Below are 15,463 nucleotides of genomic sequence, written 5' to 3'. Positions count from 1 at the left end.
GGTCAGCTGGCAAAACCCATTGAGATAATGGGTCAGCCCTAATGTCAATGGTCTAAAACTCTGACTATTACTTCACCTTGGAACAGCAGGAAAAATCCTTTGTTAAAGGATTTCCCCTGCCCCAAGACATGTTTTTCCCTATAAAAGCCCACCCCAGACCCCAGTCAGGTGTTCAATATTATCACACCACCATGGTGCTTAATATTGTTACAACAATGCTAGTCATCCGGAGCCTAGCCATTAGGTCTCTGTCTCCTGGACATCCACTACAAGACTGGTAAATAGAATCTTTGATGCCTCATCTCCTCTCTCCCTCTGGGGAGGGTACATAGGGGACTGGAAGGGCTTCGGTTGGGCAAGGTGGGAAGGTGGCTTGCCACCATTGCCCCACTGGGCCCAGCTTTGTATTTGGGTAATGGGGAGGGTGTGAGGGGGACTTTTGCCAAGTCAGGTGAGATGGCAACTTGCCGCCACAGCACCACCAGGCCCAACTTGGTGCTTGGGGAGTGTGCACAGGGAACTGGGAGGGCTGGTGGTGGGCCTGATGGGGTAGTGGGTGGCAAGATGCCACTGCCCTGCTTGACCCAGCTTGGTTTTTAAAGAGGGGGGCAGCAGAGGGCTGGTAGTGGGCCAGTAGTCACACAGGACTTAGTTTCACACACAGCTTGACTGGAACTGAGTCCTGCATGGCAAATGGCTAGGAGTACATCATCGCGACTTTCCAAGATGTATGCAATTATATTACAGGATTTACCAGAAATGTCCCCGTATACTTCTGACAATGTCCACTTAAAATATGTACTAGGCCAGTGGTTCTCAACCTTCCGAATGCCACGACCCTTTAATACAGTTCCTCATGTTGTGGTGACCCCCAACCATAAAATTATTTATGTCTTGGTTCCTAAGACCATCGGAAATATGTGTTTTCCTATTGTCTTAGGCGACCCCTGTGAAAGGGTCGTTCGACCCCCAAAGGGGTCACAACCCACAGGTTGAGAACCGCTATACTAGGCCAAAATATATCAGAGTTTTGTGTCATGCGTCAATAAAATCTTGAATGACACAGGGGAGGCAGCATGAGTCCATTAACACATTATTTAAAAGGAGGTAACATACAATTGCATCCCCTTATCTTGCTTTTCAGGGTGAAAGCTAAAGAACCTGCCAGTAAACAGTTGCTTAGGAGAGTTATCCTAAGAAAAAAACCTTAAAAATGCTTAATATGACAGTTTCTAAAAGACTTCTGATAGATGGTGTAAATATAGCCACTCTGCAAACCAAACTGGCTAAAAAGCAGGTAAAAATACAGTCAAACAATTGTAGGAAACATTGTATAGTTTTAAATCAGAAAGATAAATAGTGTATTACATCAGATTATATGAGCAAAAATGATTAATGCTGCATTTCATGGTGTCCAAACAGCCATTAAAATGTATAAATAATATTTCCATTTTTTTCTGACCTGTATGACTCTGAGAAGCTATATAATTACTTCTAATCCATCCACCCCAGTCAAGAAACACCTTTATGTATAACTTTGTCAAATACTGAAACTCTACTAACTAGAGGCTAATAATTTCATGAAAAATTTCCCCACCTGTCACAGTAGCACTGACAGCCCTTTCTACAATCAGAAAGGAGGACTAAAGATTTATAGCTTAATAAAATATTTATGATTTTTTCCCTCAAAAAGGTATCCACTTTCTCTCTTTTGTGCTGAAGAATGTTGCCATCAGTCACACATGATCAAGCTTTCATAAAAAAACATTGAAAACTCAGCCGGAAGGGGAAGGACAGCATATTAAATTGAACAAATACATAATAAATAAATAAAATAAAGTGAACATCATCAAACACACTCTAAAGCATGTCAAAAGTGAAACTGGTCTATGAATATGCCCACCTTCAATCAACCTTGCTTACTAAGTAAAACTATAAAAGCATCTAAACATTAGAGAAAGAAAATGGATGTATTGATTTGTAATTATTGCTAAGCATTACGCAAAGAAAAACATGTACTTTTCATTTAGCCATTAATTAATTATAGTGTGTAAAATAAATTGGAACAGCACAAAAAAAGAGAAATAAATCCTACCATGACTACCTACTTTAAGTAAAAAGCTGTAGTCATTTATCAGCAACTGATATGCCAATCTCACCTCTTTTTAACCTTATGAAAAAGGATTTTTTTATCTTGTAAATAGTGTCTCAATCTTACACATTCCCATTCTGTTTTGCACTCCCTGTCATGTGCTCATCTATCAGCCAACACTCCTCCCAGGTGCTACTGCAGAATTATATTTTCCAAAAAAAGAAATGACTAGCCTGATCTCAAAATTTCAATGAGAGGAGCTCATAAAAGGGATAAAAAGGGGATTGCAGGCCACACTTTCTCAAATTGGTTGTCTAGATACACTGTCTTTATGAGAGCAGTCCAGGCTGTATACCCTGAACATGGGTGGCATCTGTCAAACCACCCAAGCAATCTATTACAAGCATGTGGACTCACAAGTCTGCCTTCTGGCTATTGCTGGTGCACCCTGCTGACCATTGCCTTTTGAGTTTCAAGCTTAATAGTAGGTGCCATGTAGAAATAGACATACTCATGAGCTGCTCTTTTACTTGTGAGGCTTTTAAAACATTTACATTTGTCCCATGAACTGAACTATATATTATTCTAAATATGTATTTATGATAATTAAATACAATAGGACTTGCTTTTTTGCACATTGCTACATCTCAATACCGATACCAGAAAACACAGCCACCACTACCCCCAAGTACTTAACATAATATCCTTACCTCATCCAAGTCCTTAATATAAACTGGTTTTTCCTCAAAACCAATAGGCATTGGTTCACTGTGAGGGATCTTTACTTCTTCATACATTTTATTATTTTCTCTTTCAATAGCTTCAGGCAAAAGCATCTTCAAAAATTAAACAGGAAGAGAAAAGGAAGAAAAAAATTAAAATAATGAGCTGAACCAACAGTGCTTCAAATCTTCACTTCATAAACAAAATCTGAACTGCCTCTGGAATTAAAATCTCATCAGTGGGTTGGCTAGCATGTAATTTTTATGCATACAGCTAAGATTGGGCAAAAAAAGTCCCCAGAATACAATCCAAGGACTGTCTTCTTTCCACTCCATATTTTTGTGAAGGTTTTATGATGAGCAAGTTGGGGATTCTAATGGGTGAAGTGAAACACTGAATTAGAAATTTCATACAAAGGGTCATGACAGTTCTAGGAAAGAGATGCAGAATTTATAAAAGGAATTTTTTCATTGGACTAATAGGTAATTGCAAACACATTGCTGTAAGTACCCAATAATTATTCAACTAAAGTGTATCTTTAAAGCATACCCATAACAGCTTTTGAATGCCCAGTTCAAATAAGGTTTGCTGCAAATATTCACAATTTCCTTTCCAGATTCTGCAAACCAAAAAGCATGCCAAGGGCTTCTCTCTCTTTTCTTCCCCTATTCCTTTCAATTTAATGCTATGCCATAGTCAATAAAACATCTACAGTAATGCTAACCATGGTCGGAATTTGCAAGGTAGCTTCACAAGTGAGATAAAAGATCATTATTTTTCACCTGACACCAGTGTAACTCTACAACATGAAAGCACAAAGTGAGGAAGTCCCACAACCGTGCTTCCAAGGTTCTAAGATGAAAGGAGAATGACATAGCATAAAACAGCCATTTTGATTGGGCAAAGGGAACTCTAATTGACCCTTTGAGAAATAAAATGGATATATCTTTCCAAAAATCAGCTCCAGAGACAACCTGTTATGAGGCCTGGCTTCAGTGATTCACTGATGTTATCTATTAGCAGCAAGGCAAAACCCACTCCTAACAGTAAGAAGTAATGAAATAGAGTAACCTTCCTAGGAAGAAAAAGGATCACCTCTTGACACAAATTAACATAGCCCCCGAGAGTTACACAAATGAAGCAATTCCTCATGCCACAGAAAGCCCTAATTTCACAGGTAAACAGAGAAGTGTTTTCAATACTAAGTCAAGTCAGTTTACATCCTTGTATTTCACCAGCTTCAGTATATGAATATCAGAAAACCGAAATACCAGATCAGGTAAGATGGAATTTTAATTCTAGAGAATTAAACTAGAGAATTTACAAAGATGGATGCATTTACAATTGTTTCAGTTGGTAAACCACTACTATCCTGTAACATGAGACACAGTGTACAGGCAATCTTTGGTCAGGAGCAAAAATCAAATAAACCTGCCACACAGTTTGCTAGAATATAATCTAGTGAAAAATCAGTGTGACTACACAAAAAGCTACACATGGAGGAGAGCACAAAAACATAGCTGCACAGAGCAAACATAACACACAACACTGGATAAGAAAATACATACAGTGATTGGAGAACAAAAGTAAATATCCAACAATGAAAGTCTAGGTATGTACAGCAGTCTCCAGAGACTCTGCAAAGTGCAAAGTTCCAAGGATTAGCAAGACGGGAGGTTCTGGGTCTTCCATCAGTGGCAATATTGGTGACAACATTGTAAAGTCTGCCCGAAACTAGATCATTGGCATAGGCTCTCAGTTTAAAGATTTTCTGTTTCCCACCTTTAATATTTTCATTATTTTTAATTTTTTTAATTAAACATTTCAAGAGCTACTATAAAAAGTAAAGTGGAAAGAGGACACCCTTGTCTAGGTCCCACTTTTAACTATACATTGGGTTTTGAGATCCCCGTTAATATTAATTCTGGCCCACTGCTCTCTGTAAATTTCCCCAAGTCAATTAATAACCCTTTCTATACAACCCCTCCTCTTTAACACCTCTAATAGGGAATTCCAATCCAAGCTATTGAAAGCTTTCTCCATATCTAAGAATACCAAGGTTAACTGTTTATTGGGTTTCTGTTCAAAATATTCGAACCCATTAAAAATAACCCTTACACTATTTTTAATATGATTTTCTGAAAGAAATCCAATCTGAGCTTCATGTGTTACACTGATCAAGACTTTCTTAAATTGATTCGCTAGTACGCTGGCAAATATTTTATAATCAATATTATTCAACTATATACGTCTAAAGTTTGTGGACCTCTATTTTTTCTTTTCCTGTTTTGGGAATCATTGTTATATTTGCCTGTTTCCAGGATTCTGAAATTCTTTTTTTTTTATTATTTCATTTTAAAAGTTGCTTAGAGGGCCTACCAACTTCTAGCTTGAATATTTTATTTTAAAAAATTGGAATTCCATCAGGTCCAGGAGCTTTACAGACCTTTAAAGTCATTATTCCCTCTAGAATTTAATCTGCCTTTATAGGGTTGTTTAGACCCTGTTTCTGATCTTCATCTACAATAGGATTATTACATGCCTCCAAATAATTCTTTGTCCACAACCCATTCTTCATATAATGTATATAATGTAGACTAGAATTTATAAAACTCTTCCTTTATTTGCCTCTTTATCTTGTATGATCTCACCATCCACTTTAATTTAACGATCCATTTATTGTGATAACTAGGTTTGTTATATAATAATTTTGTTTGCATCTTATTCATTTGTTTCCCCACCTCCTCAGTTATTATCAACTCACTGTTGTTTTAAGAGTTTTAATTGTTGTAGAATATTCTGACCCTCAGGATTACCTCTTCAATTTCCAGTGTTTAATTATAGTATCATCTAATAGAAAAAAAATTATAATCCCACCAACAATTTTAGGAGGAGGTCCACTTTCATTATTTCAAGAAAAACAGCTGAATATAGAATAGGCTACCAAGTTTTCAAAAAACTTCATTGGAACTAATGGAAATGAATTAAGTGAAATCTCTCTAGACTTGGGCTCCTTGTGCGCCTGCAGAATGATGCACTTTCAATCCACTTTGAAGCTGGATTTTACTGCGCGGAATAGCAAAATCCACTTTCAAACAATGGTCAAAGTGGAGTGAATGTGCATTATTCTGCATGTGAAAAATGGGCCTAAGTGATAGATGACTGTCACTAACATGAAATACACAAGTATTAATTGACTGGGGGAGAAAGTTGCACTTACCTGTAACTGTTGTTCATTGAGTGGTCAAAAAATTATTGTTTCTGAAGGGTGAAAAAATGTATCTAACAACACGTCTGACCAAAATCCACACTAGACCCAAATATGTTATTCAAAAACCAGTGCGAAAACACATACCTTTGCTCCTCCAATAAATGCTGATGTTTTCCTAGCCTCAGCTTGCGAGTCATAAACATGTGGGTAATGAATTTTTTCGAAGTCTACATCTCTCTGTCTGCCAAGGCTTGGTGTTATGCGAGCATTCAACAGGGCTTGTTCTCTAGAACCACAAACCAAAAACCAGTGACAGAGCAGATAAGATCACACAGACTCAATAACGCATGCATTTGTATTCCATACTGAGCAAATTAATACTATAAAGTTAGGAAGCATTTAAATTCAGGCGCACAAAAAACACCAGACAAGATCCAAAAGTGACTGAATGAACAGAAAGCACTTCTGGTTGTGCAAAGTATACACTCATGACCAAATTATATTTACATGTAACCCTTGATCACTATGAGGAATTGCAGCCATAAAACAGCCATGAGTTCTTTGTGGGGATTTAATCCTGAAGCGCCATAGCAGACCATCTCTGATTAGGACTGCAGTACAGGGCAGGAGAGGCTTCCTTAGTACCCGTTTTCTGGGGGGGGGGGGGAACCCACCCACAGAGGCATTATTTGCCTCGGGGGGGAGGAAGAGTGCAAGCATTTAGTCCACTCCCCACCCCCTTGTAGCTAGAAATAAATTCAAGGATAGTCAGGAATCAAAGAAAAGGTGACCAGGCTTTCCTTTGAAATCTCAACAATTTTAGCACAGGGGTCTCTTTTTACTGAGCTGCAGGTTCACCAAGAGAAAAATAAGCCAGAGGCTCAGTGCTCAAGAATGCAAAACTGCAGCTTTACTGAATACAAGGCATTGTGAATAAATTCCCCAAGACATATACCGGTACTCAAAGTATATACCCCAAAATATGCCAAACCTGGGAATAAAACTAACCATTCAGGAGAAATCTAGCAACACTGATCTTAGTGCCACCTTTGCTCTGGATCTTGCAGATACATTACTGCTCTGTGGGGCAGCCATAGAAACTTGTGACATGTCCCCATGTTGTGATCTCATCTCCCACTGGTCAGCTTATATAACACTACTTCTTCCTCAGAACAGTGCTGATACCCAGACCCTCGCGCCTTAGTTTGCTATTTCTGCATCTTCCTCTATACTTTTCCCTTGGAGGGAGGCATTATCCTTGGGTTGAGTCCCCATCAACCGGTTTGTAGGTGCCCATTTTTCTTATCCTTGTTTATTTGATGGTGGTCACGAACTGCGGGGCCTAATGTCCAAATCCATGTTCTTCTTCCAAGCAGACTTTCCCCTGGACGTGGTGATTGATTGATTCAAGAGTTACAATTTTGCCAAAGCAGCAGCAATTCCCTGTGACATATCTTTCACAGTCATAATCTGGCATGAGTCCCAGATCTTGTGGTTAGCTTTCCTCTAACAGACCTGTCTGTTACTTCTCAGGAGGCATGCACATTTCTTTTAACACTTCTGCTTTACAATTCTGTCAAACCAGCAAATTTAGCTTCATGAGGAATGGATAACATGATTTATGAGTTAAGGATCCTAAATTCGAATCCCCATAAAATAAAAGGACTCCTAGATAGATTTCCTATAGATCACCCCATGGGGCAAATAAAGTCCCTCCCTGGCCATTATGAGTCAAAAAGTGGGCGACAGGCTGAAGCTCCTCCTTCCCTGATATTGCAGTTCCAACCCAAACCAGGCCCCTGCACCACTTCAGAAATAAACCCACATGTGGAACCGGAAGCTGGCTGGCACCCTGTGGTGATCCCCTGTTATAGGTAACATAGTGTAAGCCTGAGTCCCATGAATTTTCCTACTCAAGATGCATCATGTTTCAGCACTCAGTTTCCAAAAGCCTTTTGAAACCTAGCAGAAGCTTCTCAGTGATGTGGGGAGAAGCCTCACAAAACAATGACTGGTGGGAAAATCCTTTCCATAAGACAAACTCCTTTTCATTGTTCTTATATTGTAAAATAAAGCAGAAGTCCCATGGTGTCTTATAGACCAACAGCAATTATTCAGATATGAATCAGACTAATGAAAGCTCATGCTAGAAGAAATATTGTTAGTCCCTGAACTGCCAGCAGACTTTTGTCCCCAGTCCTTGAACTGCCACCAGAACAGAGTAACATGAATAGTCTTCTGGCATTTTCTTATTTTTATCCTTGCATCCTTTTGTAGCAAGTTGATTTTGGCTAATGTATAAGTCGAGTTTTTCAGCACAATTTTTGTGTTGAAAAAGCCCCCCTCAACTTATACACGAGTCAGCTGTATTTTAAAAAATATTTTAGGGTTTTTACTTTGTCGGCCGCCAGGGGGCACAGTTTTTAGGCTAGCGGCACCAAAATTTCAGGATATCATCAGGTGACACTCCTGGTGATACCACCCAAGTTTGGTAAAGTTTGGTTCAAGGGGTCCAAAGTTATGGACCCCCAAAGAGGGTGTCCCTATCCCCCATTGTTTCCAATGGGAGCTTGTAGTAGATGGGGTTACATTTTGAGGGTCCATAATTTTGGACCCCTTGAACCAAACTTCACTAAACCTGGGTGGTATCATCAGGATAATCTCTTGCTGATACCAGCCAGGTTTGGTGATGTTTGGTTTCGGGGGGTCCAAAATGATGGATCCCCAAAGTGGGTGCTCCCATCCCCCATTGTTTCCAATGGAAGCTAATAATAGATGGGGCTACCATTTGAGGGTCCATAACTTTGGATCCCCTGAACCAAACTTCACCAAACCTGGGTGGTATCACCAGGAGGGTCTCCTAAAGATACTTTGAAATGTTGGTACAGCTAACGTAAACATTCCTCCCCTGACAGGTTGTGTGAATGTCCCTTCTAAAATGACACCTGCCATGTGCAATTTTAAAAATATGTACACTAAAAATAATGAATTATTGTTCTAAAAAGCAGGGTAGTTTTGAGTCACAATGAACAGGCATATTCATTCCAGTTTTTATTGTAAGATCCATTGTTTAAAACCCTTCCTTACAAAAAAGCTAAGGTTTTTGTACTTTTAAAGTTATTGTTGATACCATATTGTTCTTGTTGACCCTCTTTTCCACTTACAGAGCTAGTTTACTGTTTTTCTTTGAAAAAAATATTCAAAAACATTTAACCCACTGATGCCTCAATTAATGTAATTTTATTAGTATCTATTTTTATTTTTGAAATTTACCAGTAGCTGCTGCATTTCCCACCCTCGACTTATATGCGAGTCAATAAGTTTTCCTAGTTTTTTGTGGTAAAATTAGGTGCCTCGACTTATATGCGGGTCGACTTATACACGAGTACCTTTTATTCTATTTCTGAAAGCAAAGATAGAGACTTTCTCCTATTTTCCTCCTACAGGGACATGTTCCATTTTAGATACAACAGATTCTGGGTTGGAGGCAATCATCTGAAAAGACAGCTCATTCGGAGACCATTTCCTTTCACTTCAAGGGTCAGAGGAATCTCATAAACAGTGTGGGATATAATACTGGAACTGAAGCAGGCTGGGTGTTTCAACAGGGCATCACATACACACTCTTGCACTGCACAGTGCTCTGCAAACAAAGTGAAAGCTCGAGCAAGTGGTAGTCAGTTTCTATTCCCTCCCTCTTCTTGCTATAGCCCCTATGCCAGTTTATAAACTATTCCTGAAGGTCCTCTGTGACTTCAGGAGCAGCTTTTCAAAAGGGGGTAGTTACAGCAACATGGCAAAGACAGCAAAGATCTCTTCATCCATGCATAGAAGGGTTGAATCCAAGTATCAAGAGATGTATAGTGTCCAGATCACATAAAGTGATGGTATCACATTACTCTGCTCTGGTTAAATTTCACCTAGAGTATTGTATTCAGTTTGGGACACCACAATTTTGGGTGCCATGTAGATAAGCTGGACTGTGTCCAGAGGAAAGCAGCAAAAATAGTGAGGGGTCTGTAGACCAAGTTCTATGAGGAAAGGCTGAGGCAACTAAGTATGCTTAGCTTGGGGTGGAGATGACTGAGAGATGATATAATCACATTCAAATACTGTCTTATAGAGGATGGTACAGAGTTGTTTTAAGTTGCCCCAGAAGGGCAGACCAGAACCAATGGATTGAAATTAAATCAAAAGAGTTTTTGGCTAATCATTAGGAAGAAATTTCTGGCAGAGCAGTTCCTCAATGGAAGAGCTTCCTGGGGAGGTGGTGGGGTCTCCTTATTTGGAGATTTTCAAGCAAAGGCTCAATGACCATAAATGCTGATTGTACTTAGGTAGTTCATGAGAGTAAGAGCAGGAAGGGATGCATCTGTGCTTGGCTATCACCGCCCTTTCATGCAAGCCCAGAATAATGTCAATTGCCACTGTGGGGTCAGGAAGAATTTTTCCTCCAGGTCAGATCAGCCAGGGATCCAGGAGGGTTTTTCAATATCTTCGGGATATGAAACAGGGGTCACTGGGGTGTGGGGAGAGGTAGCTGTGGATTTACGGCATTGTGCAGGGAGGCTGGGCTAAATGACCATGGAAGTCCCTTCCAGCACTACAATTCTAAGCCATACACATCAATATTTTCTCTTTGGCCTCCATTCTTCTTTCTTTCTTTCTTTCTTTCTTTCTTTCTTTCTTTCTTTCTTTCTTTCTTTCTTTCTTTATTTATTTATTTATTTATTTATTTATTTATTTATTTATTACATTTATATACCGCCCTCCCCCGAAGGGCCCTCCCCCGAAGGGCTCTTCTTTATAATGGAAAGAAGGAAAAACAGTTAATTTCAGGATATTTAGCACAAACTTCATAAATTTTAAACAATGTGGTAAATGCCCAGCATCACTTCTTTCACTTGCATCTCTGACCCATGTGGGTTAAACCATGACAAATCTCGTGGAGTAGATGACTGCTTTGTTATCATAGAAAATTATGTTTTCATACCAAAAATATTCTGTAGTTGTAATAAAACGTGACTTGAAAATAGAACCATTAATCTCTAAAGCTGAACTAAGAGAAAATAAAAATTTCTAATATATCAAGTTAGCTAGCAGAGCAGAAGGATTTATTAATTGCATTTATCACCTTTGCATCCTCAGCTCCTTGGGATCAAAGTTCATTAGTCCATCTCCAGAAATTTCTCCATCATCCCCAGCCCGTTTTTCTCGCCTGGCATTTCGTTTCTCTTCCCGACGATACAGTTTCATTAGCTGCTTCTCTTGTTCAGACTGGATTGTAACTTGACAACCATAATTGGGTTTAGTGTTTTCTCCAGCAAACTTCTTGCACTGTTCTACATTATGGAATCAAGCAGAAGTATTGGTAGAGCACTACTGTCTGCAGCCCGCTTCTTACGTTTATTTATTTATTAATCTACCGTATATACTCATGTATAAGTCGAATTTTTCAGCACATTTTTAATGCTGAAAAAGCTCCCCTCGACTTATATGCGGGTCATTAAAAAAATTTTTGTTTTTCCTTTGCCGGGCAGCAGGGGGTGCAATTTTTATGCTAGAAGCATCAAAATTTCAGGGTACCCTCAGAAGACTCTCCTGATGATACCAGCCAAGTTTGGTAAAGTTTGGTTCAGGGGGTCCAAAGTTATGGACCCCCAAAGGAGGTGCCCCCATTCCCCATTGTTTTCAATGGGAGCTATTAGTAGATGGGGCTACCCTTTTAAGGGTCCATAACTTTGGACCCTCTGAACAAAACTTCACCAAACCTGGCTGGTCTCATCAGGAGAATCTCTTTATGATACCAGCCAGGTTTGGTGAAGTTTGGGTCAGGGGATCCAAAGTTATTGACCCCCAAAGGGGATGCCCCATCCCCCATTGTTTACAATGGAAGCTAATAGTAGATTTTTCATTTCTGATAATATCCCTCTTAAAATCTAAGTTGGGTTATATTTGGACATACAGATGATGATGAGGAATCCAGTTTTGAAGGATTTTAACTCTTGTGTTTTAGCTTGGTTGCTGGTTGAGCTAAGGTTTTTGTACTTTTAAAGTTATTGTTGATATCATATTGTTCTTGTTGACCCTCTTTTTCACTTACAGAGCCAGTTTACTGTTTTTCTTTGAAATAAATATTCAAAAACATTTAACCTACTGATGCCTCAATTGATGCTGCATTTCCCACCCTCGACTTATACGCGAGTCAATAAGTTTTCCCAGTTTTTTGTGGTAAAATTAGGTGCCTCGACTTATATGCGGGTCGACTTATACACGAGTATATACGGTATTTCTTTTATAGTCCTTCTCTCCTGCAAAGTCTCAAGGTGGATCTTAGTTCAGTTAAAACATCCTTAAGCAATTTTCTACATCAATGCAAACAGAAGGCCTCGATTCACTTAATGCGATGGGATAACACAACATAAAAATTAGGAGGTCCTGCTGACAGAACTCATTGAATGCTCCAATAACTGAATTTGTACTGTTTATTGAACAACTAATCACTATTGAAATACCGTTTATGCACATACAAAAATTATTTTACTTAAACTAAGATGCTAAGACATACCCATAAACTTTATAAAGTTTAGCTTTTTAATATTGTACCTGTTACACTCTCTTGGAATCAGATTATAGATTCATCCAGTCTAGCATTCTGTTTCCAATGGTAGCTATCCAAAATTTTCTAATGTATATACCAGTGATGGTGAACCTATGGCACGGGTGCCAGAGGTGGCACTCGGAGCCCTCTCTGTGGGCATGCACACACAGAGTTCATCATGTGGGGGCAGAAAATCACCCCCCCCACACACACACACACAGATTGGCCTGGGCCACAGAGCACAACATGCGTGCACCGCGGTGAGCTGGCAGGCCTGGTGCCTGTGCTCTGGGTGGCTGCTGCCCGAGGGTGGGTGGCGCAGAGAAGGCAGAGATGCTATAGAGGCACAGAGCGGTGCACGCGGGACTTGCTGAAGGCTAGAGCAAGCTGGTCCCTGCTCGAGTGGGTGGGGCGGAGGAAGAGGGAGCCAACCGTTTTTTTCTAAACTAAAACCTCAGCATTCAGGTTAAATTGCCGGGTTGACACTTTGCGATAAATAAGTGGGGTTTGGGTTGCAATTTGGGCAATTGGTCTCAAAAAGGTTCGCCATCACTGGTACATACTAATACACCCACAAAGGATTAAATCCCACTTAAAGCTTCTGCCTGTACAAGGGAGGGACAATTTTTGCCAATTCTCTTCCGCAGCAGATCTTCGATTCCCCCACATGCACAAGCTGTTCCCAGGAATCTCCCATCCCACAGGAGCAGTGCTAGAGAGGAGGACATTTTAGACCGTTGCAGGAGAGAAAAATCATGCTTGTATGTGGGATCCAGGTCGAAAGCAACAGTTCTCCTGCGTTTGTCCCTGGAACATAGTAATCAAAGGTTGGCTGAGTTTTAGGCTCATGGTGCCTATTCTCATATGAATGTTGCCAGATTAGATCATACTTGCTGTAATATATTCCATTTGCAAGGGTTAGGACTTTTACATTAGCTCCTTAAGGTGCAACTGGCTTTCTTAAAGGAGAGGAGGGAGAAACAAGTTAATACTTCTCATTCCAGAGATAGTATGGTGGGAAATAATGCTGTGTTTTTACTTGTTTTATCTTGCTGCACTGTGATAAGACTTGCTTCATAATGAGCTGGATCCAGCCAGCTTTCTCACTCAGCCTCAGTCAGTTCCACTACTCCTTAAGAGTTCCCACCCACACAACTTTTGTTCTTGCTGGGAAGGATCTGCAACCATCAGCACCTCCAACCCAACTGTGAGACTACTAACAAAACACATAATGCACGTTAGTTTTGTCAGACTATTACTAGAGGAGCTGTTCAACAACACACATAACACATTTGTTTTGTTTCCTGGTTTAATTCAGGTATCAAAAAGATTAACAGGAAAATATTAAATTGAATCAATCCATGTGAATTTCTATCGGTATTCTTGGGATTATCAGTTCTCAAAGAAAAACAGAGTTGAAAATATACATCCATAGATCTTTGTCTGTATAATTATTTTGTTAATGACAATAAATAGCCATATGCAATCTTTAATAAAAACTCGTTACCTTGCAGAGACTGCAGTTTATAATCATTTGTCACAGAAAAAGCTCTCTCCACAATTGTAGATCTGTTCTGTAGGAGCTTCTCTATGAGTTCTAATCCTTCAGGTCCTAGAAGCTCAAACAACTAAAGGAAGAAAAAAATACATGATTGTCTATGCACTCCCTTTAAAATACATGAGCACACCTCTCAGTGTGAATTCCAATAGACAATACCACTTGAACACTGATGCCTATGAGACACTTTCTCTGTGTCATGTTTTTTCTCAATTAGAGTTCCCCAAATGTAACAAAACCGGATCACAGTCCCCTTCTTTTCATATAACTTCAACACATCTACCTCCAGTGCTCTTAAAAATAGTTTATCGATAACATTTAGAAGTGATGCTTTGTCACTAAAGGGTATAATATTAGAGCATTTATTACATAAATTAGTACCTTGGCTTACTTTCACTCAAACAGGATGTAATGCCTACCCCCTATAAACTCTTATTTTCTACTCTAGTAAAGCCATATGATATCCATGTATTTTCTAAACACACTAATAGCCGCACCTTAAAATCATACATATGATTCAAATATCAGTCTGACAATCCAGCATGTTGCAACCTCAATACAGACAGAATGTCTCAGATACTGGACAATTACACACAATGTGTCTGCTGCGCGATGGGGGCAAATCTCAGTTGCAGCAAGAGTTCTTGTATGGACCTATTTCGTCAAGCCACACTTTCACTTTCTACCCTCACTGCCGCAAGCAACAACACTTCTGGCACAAATTTAACCAACCTCTTCCCTCCACCCATGGCCAGCCTCCCACTCCCTCGCACTGCCATCCGTGCCTTCCTCCTTGCCCCTGTTCTACATTGCCGGCTCTTTCCTGCTTCTCTAACTGCTTATATCAAGATTTTGACATAAGCCAGTCTCTTTCTGGCTCCAGCTAGCCTCCCCCTCTCTGCTTCTGCCCTCCCTGATGATCGGGAGGGCTTTTAAAAACTTTATTTGAAACAAGCCTCTTTTTAAAAACAAGCCTCTCTCTTGCTGCAGCAGAAGCAGCGATAAAGGGTGGATGGGTGGAGGAGAAAGGAGAGGGACACAATATCAGCAGTTAAGAAAACCAGCGATAAGTGGAGTTATGAGAAGCAGCAAAAGAGATTAGAAACCAGCTGCAAGGTCTCCTCATGTGTGAACAGAGAAACGCAAGGAGACCACACTTAAGCCCCACCACACAGCTATCAGCCCCAAGGTAAGTGTTCCATGAGCAATTGGCCATAGATGACTTAAATTAGCTTGTTTTGCTTTGTTTCGTTTTGTTTTGTCGCAGAGCAGGAGTAT

The 15,463-nt window shown here is 39.8% G+C and overlaps 1 protein-coding gene across 2 annotated transcripts in view; it reads right to left on the bottom strand.

Annotated features, from left to right (window-relative positions):
• ASCC3 (activating signal cointegrator 1 complex subunit 3) overlaps positions 1-15,463 on the bottom strand; it is a 280,545-nt gene that overhangs the window by 226,028 nt on the left and 39,054 nt on the right. For both annotated transcript variants that reach the window (XM_048493913.1, XM_048493903.1), the window contains exons 5-8: positions 14,135-14,255; positions 11,161-11,368; positions 6,171-6,312; positions 2,803-2,928 (exon numbers count right to left, since the gene is read on the bottom strand). In XM_048493913.1, the coding sequence (XP_048349870.1) occupies positions 2,803-2,928; positions 6,171-6,312; positions 11,161-11,368; positions 14,135-14,255 (597 nt within the window). The remainder of the gene's footprint in view (positions 1-2,802; positions 2,929-6,170; positions 6,313-11,160; positions 11,369-14,134; positions 14,256-15,463) is intronic.

Source organism: Sphaerodactylus townsendi, linkage group LG01 (genome assembly GCF_021028975.2).
Source record: "Sphaerodactylus townsendi isolate TG3544 linkage group LG01, MPM_Stown_v2.3, whole genome shotgun sequence".
Classification (NCBI taxonomy): domain Eukaryota; kingdom Metazoa; phylum Chordata; class Lepidosauria; order Squamata; family Sphaerodactylidae; genus Sphaerodactylus; species Sphaerodactylus townsendi.
The sequence above is the reverse complement of the archived record's forward strand: the minus strand, read 5'-3'. Positions and strand labels throughout refer to the sequence as shown.